The sequence below is a fragment of the Ictalurus punctatus genome, chromosome 5 (assembly GCF_001660625.3).
Source record: "Ictalurus punctatus breed USDA103 chromosome 5, Coco_2.0, whole genome shotgun sequence".
Lineage (NCBI taxonomy): Eukaryota > Metazoa > Chordata > Actinopteri > Siluriformes > Ictaluridae > Ictalurus > Ictalurus punctatus.
In genome coordinates, this window is record NC_030420.2 from 34,835,550 (window position 1) to 34,843,049 (window position 7,500).

General features: G+C 42.6%; 1 protein-coding gene across 1 annotated transcript in view; it reads left to right on the forward strand.

Annotated features, from left to right (window-relative positions):
• si:ch73-61d6.3 (occludin) overlaps nucleotides 1-7,080 on the forward strand; it is a 20,147-nt gene extending 13,067 nt beyond the window's left edge. Inside the window, exons 4-8 of the mRNA XM_017467503.3 lie at nucleotides 1,339-1,472; nucleotides 1,801-1,995; nucleotides 3,793-3,964; nucleotides 4,305-4,346; nucleotides 4,958-7,080. Of these exons, the coding sequence (XP_017322992.1) occupies nucleotides 1,339-1,472; nucleotides 1,801-1,995; nucleotides 3,793-3,964; nucleotides 4,305-4,346; nucleotides 4,958-5,059 (645 nt within the window). The 3' untranslated portion in view covers nucleotides 5,060-7,080. The remainder of the gene's footprint in view (nucleotides 1-1,338; nucleotides 1,473-1,800; nucleotides 1,996-3,792; nucleotides 3,965-4,304; nucleotides 4,347-4,957) is intronic.
• Nucleotides 7,081-7,500: the final 420 nt, after the last annotated feature.

The following is a 7,500-nucleotide window of genomic DNA, read 5'->3' on the forward strand; positions in this document are numbered from 1 at the left end:
CTGAACACTGACCTGAACACCACACCCTGAACACCACACCCTGAACACCACACCCTGAACACCACACCCTGAACACCACACCCTGAACACTGACCTGAACACCACACCCTGAACACCACACCCTGAACACCACACCCTGAACACCACACCCTGAACACCACACCCTGAACACCACACCCTGAACACTGACCTGAACCCCACACCCTGAACACCACACCCTGAACACCACACCCTGAACACCACACCCTGAACACTGACCTGAACACCACACCCTGAACACCACACCCTGAACACTGACCTGAACACCACACCCTGAACACTGACCTGAACACCACACCCTGAACACTGACCTGAACACCACACCCTGAACACCACACCCTGAACACCACACCCTGAACACTGACCTGAACACCACACCCTGAACACCACACCCTGAACACTGACCTGAACACCACACCCTGAACACCACACCCTGAACACTGACCTGAACACCACACCCTGAACACTGACCTGAACACCACACCCTGAACACTGACCTGAACACCACACCCTGAACACCACACCCTGAACACCACACCCTGAACACTGACCTAAACACCACACCCTGAACACTGACCTGAACACCACACCCTGAACACTGACCTGAACACCACACCCTGAACACTGACCTAAACACCACACCCTGAACACCACCCTGAACACCACACCCTGAACACTGACCTGAACACCACACCCTGAACACTGACCTGAACACCACACCCTTCCCTCATCCTCCGGAACATCCAAGATTCCTTTTGTTTCTTCTTTATGAAGGACGTTTCCTCTGAGTCCAGGAAAAGGAAAAATCTCACACACACACACACACACACACACACACACACACACACACACACACACACACACAGAGTAAACGGCTATAAAAGTATTTATGGAAAGCGTATAGGGTTAGGGTTAGGGTTTATTGGTGTGACGGTCTGTTAGTAGTCGGGTTAGGTCACCGATTTCCAGCTCAATATCACAATCATAATCGAAGCTTGGAATTTTCCGGAAGCTCCGAGTTGAAAGTGTGTGCTGTCGTGTTATAGATCATATACCACATCTGGATATCGTATCGATCAACACACACATTTATCGCGTTGTACAGTGTTGTACAGTACGCGGAGTCCAACGCGGAATCAGTTGAACCAAGAGTCCAACTGATTCAGTGCTGATTCAGTTCAATTCCGTTCACTTAAAGGCAGTGAGACGTGTTCGATATCTGGTGTAAATGTTATAAACGTTACAGATTTCTGCTGTGAATCGAATAAAATGGCCAACGTGAACTTTTTGTTCTTTCAGGTGAACAATGTGGATGATGGACAGAGCCTCCACGAGCAGTCGGTGATGTTTTCAGAGAAAGGAGCTCTGCCACTGAACAAGTCCCAGAGTGTGACCTCCATCCCCTTTAAGAGTGACTCCTATACACCTCCAGCGTGAGTGACCTTCACCTCACCTCAAATTCTACACAAATTCACCAATATACCTTCACTACTTCTTCTCCTTCTTCTTCTTCTCCTTCATCATCTTCTTCATCTTCTTCTTCTCCTCCTCCTCCTTCATCTTCTTCTCCTCCTCCTTCATCTTCTTATTCTCCTCCTTCTCCTCCTCCTTCATCATCATCTTCTTCTCCTCCCTCTTCTTCTTCTTCTCCTCCTTCATGTTCTTCTTAATCTTCTTCTTCTTTCTTCTTCTTTTTCTGCGAGTTATAAGAGTCTTCCTCTCTGTGGTGTGGTTGGTGGTGTGATGTTGGTGGACCCACAGGTACTCGGAGCGTGTGTTCAGTCGTGCTCAGGACCCGGAGAGCTCGAGTCCGTCTGAGAGAACAGAGAGGAAGCCTGCAGCACTGCGCGGGAAACGCCGCAGGAGGAACCCTGAGCTGGACGAGTCTCAGTACGAAACCGAGTACACTACAGGAGGAGAGACCGGGAATGAACTAGACCCCAGTCACTGGACCAGGTCATACACACACACACACACACACACACACACACATATATATAAACACCCACACACATACACGCGCACACACACACACACACACACATATATATATATGCACACACACACACATATATATATAAACACCCACACACATACACGCACACACACATACATACACACACACACACATATATATATGCACACACACTCACATACACACACACACACATATACACATACACTCACACACATATATATACACACACGCATATATACATATATATATATATATATATATATTGTCGCGATGGGCAGAGAGCCGGCGCACACAAGAAGGAAATCGTTCCTTCTCCAACTGCCGCACCGGCACGACGTGGGCAGCTTCGTGCCGAACATTCCGCCAGCCGGAAGGACCCCCGCGGCGGGGCGGGACTGACGCGACACCGGCCAGCGATTGGGGGACCCAACGGAGAAATTCCACCACTCAGGCGACGGCAGAGGAGGATAAAAGGGCGCGCTTCCGGCCGTACGGGAGATTTGAATACCGTAGCGACAAGACGGACTCCGTGCAAGTGCGGACGAGATCGCCGGGTGGTGAGAGTCCCACCTACGGAGGACGCCGGCCCGGGAAAACCCTCGTCCCCGTCTCGGGAATCCCGCCTCCGCCACGAGTAGGCTACACCGGCCGTCACGCCTCCACAAGCCCCGCACTCATCCCCTCACAACCCACTCACCTCACCCTTGCACCAATAAACCACCGTTTGTGAACGTTCTTCTGCCTCCTGTGGGTCTGTACGCCGCCCTTCCCCAGGCTAATTCCTCACAATATATAAATATATATATATATATATATATATATATATATATACACGCACGCACACACATATTTATACACACACATACACACACATACACACACACTTATTTGGAATCTCCTCCATTATGAAAGTATGCAGCAGTGCATTCCTGAGGAGATTACAGCACAGTGTGAGAGGGTACACACACCACTATCCTCTACACACTGTTCACTCACATTGTGACTGTGTGTGTGTGCATATGTGTGTATGCGTACGTGCGTGTGTGTGCGTATGTGTGTGTGTGCGTGTCTGTATGTGTGTATGCGTGTATGTGCGTATGTATGTGTGTGCGTGTGTGTATGTGTGTGTATGTATGTGCGCGTGTGTGTGTTGTGAACAGCTGTTTTCCTGCTCTGTGTTCTTAGCAGCAGGAAACGTCTCTGAGTAGGACAATAACCGAACATCCTGCACAGGAGGAAATCTCATACAAACTGTTTACTTTATTGGTTGTGTGTGTGTGTGTGTGTGTGTGTGTGTGGGTGTGTGTGTCGGTATTCGTTATCATCATTCTTGTGTGGTATCTTTGGGCTGGGTAAGACACTGTATCCACGTCACTTTACCCCAAATGTAGTGGATCATCTGAGATGTGAATTGATTCACTGTTTAGTAAAAAGAGTCAAACTGAATCATTCCTACAGTAAAAATACTGTTTTGATTCATATAATTGAATCACTGTTTAGTGAATCGAATTGAACACTGATTCGTGAATTGAAATAGCTGTTTAATGAATCAAATCTAATGAAATTGTTCAGAATGTACAGAGAACTCATTTGTATCGTGAATCACTGTTTAGTGAATCAAATAGGTTGAAGGAATACATTTTCCCCAAATTTAGATGTTCTGCTGTGTTGTGAGTGTTGTGCACTCTATTTCCCACAATGCACTGCTACATACATAATGCAGATAAGAGTCAGTGTAAATGCGTTGGCTGAGTGTGTGTGTGTGTGTTCTCTAGTCTGTACCCAGAGATCACGTCCAGCTCTCAGAGACAGGACTATAAGAGGGAGTTCGATTCGGATCTGCGCACGTACAAACAGCTGTGTGCTGAAATCGACGACATCAACGACGAGCTGAACAAACTGAGCCGAGAACTCGACACGCTGAACGAGGGGACGAACAAATACCAGGCCAGTGACGGAATAAACACCTCCAATTAACACCTCCAATAAACACCTCCAATAAATACCTCCAATAAATACCTACAACCTTTTACTTTCATCGTCATGTTGATGTTTGTTTCTCACAATCACTAACTAACACTACTAACAACCCGTGGCTAACGCTAACCAGGGGCGGGGAAATACAGGAAGCCAGTGTTATCGAAGTGAAGCAGGTTCCCATGACAACCCTGTTGTAAAACATAGGGTTGGGGGCGGGGCAGAGTAATCACACATTGGACATTATCAGGATATTGTTGTATTTATGACGTCATCGTCACATATTAATTTTTTTTTTCCCTTTTTTCAGGCCGTAGCAGAGGAATTTAATCGATTGAAAGACCTGAAACGGGTGAGGGATCATCACAGTTTTATTACATTTTAATTTTATTATTATTATAATTATTTATTTGTTTGTTTGTTTATTATCCGTCAGTTTTGATTGTATTTAGTTTTCTCAGTGCGGACCCACGATATACACTTGCGCTTATCTTTTACCAAACTGAGCCCCGCGTCGTACCAGACACGTTGCCATGGAAACATACCCGTAAACATGTTCTGCCCGATTCTGTGTGGAAATTAACGCACGTTTTTTTTAATTATTCAGTCTACATTCTGTCACTGTTTCCAACTTCCTATTTATTTCTATTTCATTTTACTGTTTTATTTAGTTTTATTTATTTGGATTAAGTTTTTTTTTCTTTTCCTCCTGACTGTAAAACCTCGCGACAGCTTTTCTGGACTGTGTTTGTGTTCAGGGGGCGGAGTCAAGTCCAGTGTCTCGTACACACTTGTTTTGGGGGAAAAACACAAATCCGTCATTCTTTTCTGTGTGTGCTTTTGTTTGTTTGTTTGTTTGTTTGTTTGTTGAGTTCAGTACAGTTTTAGTTGCAGCATTTTGTTTGTTTGTTTATTTTTGTGTGATTAGTAAATGCGTTGCTAACGGCGACGGCTGTGTTTCAGATGCCGGATTATCAGGAGAAAAAGCAGCGCTGCCGTCGCCTGCGTCACAAACTCTTCCACATAAAACGCATGGTGAAGGATTACGACCGAGCTCAGTCCTAAAGCTCCACCTGACCTTTAACCCCATTGGTGTGTGTGTGTGTGTGTGAGAGAAAGGTGTGGCTCAGAGTGATAAGGCCAGTGTGAAACATTCTGCTTTTTGTAAGTGATACAGAGAAATGTACTTTATGCGATAATGTGTGTGTGTGTGTGTGTGTGTGTGTGTGTTGATAATCAACAGTATATCACAATACTGCCACGGTGGCATTGCTGTAACTCAGTTTGTATGATATCATAATAATTATGATATCATAACACATAGACCACACTTACACCGCGGCGCTGCTGAGTTCTGCACTCTGATTGGTCAGAAGGTGTTGATTAGTTCTCTAGAACAGCGGCTCTGACAGTAGCACAGGTTTATATTAATGCGCTCGTTCTGATACGTTATCGTTTCTATAGCAACAGCTCATTTGACGGGGACTTGTGTGTAATCTTTGATAGGAAGTTTTGTGTGAGGAGAAATGTGTTTATGTAGCGTGTAGGGAAGGAGTCTCCAGTGTCAGCGCTGTGTAACAGTCAGAGGTGAAGCTGTGACTTTACGTTTCCCACATCTTCATCCCAGATTTACACTCCTCTACTGTTTCTCACTCACACGCCCAGCTGCAATTTTTGTATTTGTCTTATTTACATGACGAGAGAGAGAGAGAGGGATGGTGAGGGAGCGAGTGTTTATAGCTGCTATAACGTAAATGACAACAGGAACTGACTCGCTTCACATTAAATGTAACTATAAACGGATAGAAAGCGTGATGTGTCCTTTAAAAAGTGTAATTATTGGTGAGTTGCTGGAATAAAACACTCGGGGATGCGCTGTTACAGGGAAATAATCAACAAACACTTACAACACACCATGTACCCGCGCACACGCACACACACACACACACACACACACACACACGGTGTGAGAGATGTTTGGATTTGTTTGTAAGACAGTTCCTGGATGTGGAAGTAAACGATCCACTCCGTGATGTAATCCTGGTGTAAACCCGTGTCCTGAAGATGAAGATGATGATGAAGATGATGATGAAGATGATGATGAAGATGAAGATGATGATGAAGATGATGATGATGATTAAAGTGTGTAGTAAATATTCAGGTTGGTTTTTGTTTTGTTTCCGGTGCTTAATAATGTTGATAAACTTTTTCTTCGCGTTCTGATCTCCTTATTTTACTTTTATTACACGTCGTGAAGTTTTAATCGTTTGGCGAACGCTTTTTGGAAAGCGAAGCTCAGTCCTGTGAAGAGAATTCGACTCGTCTGTTCAAACCTGAGACGCCCCTGAAGGAGTAAAATAATCACCTTTGATCTGTTTATAGATCGGATTTACTCCCACTGATTTTCTAATGACTTTGATTTGAAATGTAAGAAAATCTGTTTTATTTTACTTCAGTTTCGCTCCGAACAGAAACGGTGATTTTGTTTGATATGAAGTCTTTTTTCAGAGCGTCGCTCTCCGTGATCTTTAGTAGTAGTTGTGTAAATGAAAGCATGTATATATTGATTTATTTTTCTTTAAGCAGACAGAATTCTTTGCGTGTTTCACACTCCTGAATATTACAGTAATGTCTGGCATTTCACACTGATTACTTTTTCTTTTCTTTAGTTTTTTTAAGGCAAGCTGCTGTTGTTGTTGTTTTCTGAACAAATGTGCCACTCTGGTGTATATAAGTGCTTTTAAAGCTCAATATTGATGAAATCTGTTTGTTTTTAATTCACTGTGATATGAAGAGATCAGATTACTCATCACTGCCCTGTGTTTCTGATTGTTAATCACGACACTAGATCAAACTTGCGTTTATTTTCCTGTTAGGACTTCAGGATTTATTCCTGTGTATTTTTATTTTTGTACAAAAATAATAATAATGATAATAATAATAATAATAATAATAATAATAATTCATCATAAACGGTATCAGAGAGTTTGTCTTTTTTGTTTTGTTTTCTTCATAATGACGTTTATGTTAAAGTGATTTTCGCTTTTTGTATCTTTCTGAATAAACTGAGTTTGTATTTAACAGTGCTTCTTTAAGCTGAAAGTTCTTTGAACATTTTAATGAGGAAGTACGAATAATTATTTTAATAATTACTAATGCAGATTATATTATTAGTGCAATAATAAAAGACTTTTTAACAATTACAATGTTTATTTACCAGATAAAGTTTACACACAGGACTGATTATTACATTTGATGATTACATTTCTAAAGTACGTCAAATTCCACCCAACTGCTTTAAATGTGTAATATAATAATAAATATATAAAATATAGAAGTGCAGCTTGTTAAAATGCTAAAGTATCAAAAATCTGAACTCCTCTGTATTTATCAGTGCATAATGTAATAATCTACAGGCTGAGCTGTGTCACAGGGTTAATGTGTATTTGTTTGTTTATATATATATGTATATATTATATGTTTATACAGAGTATTGTATCTGAGCA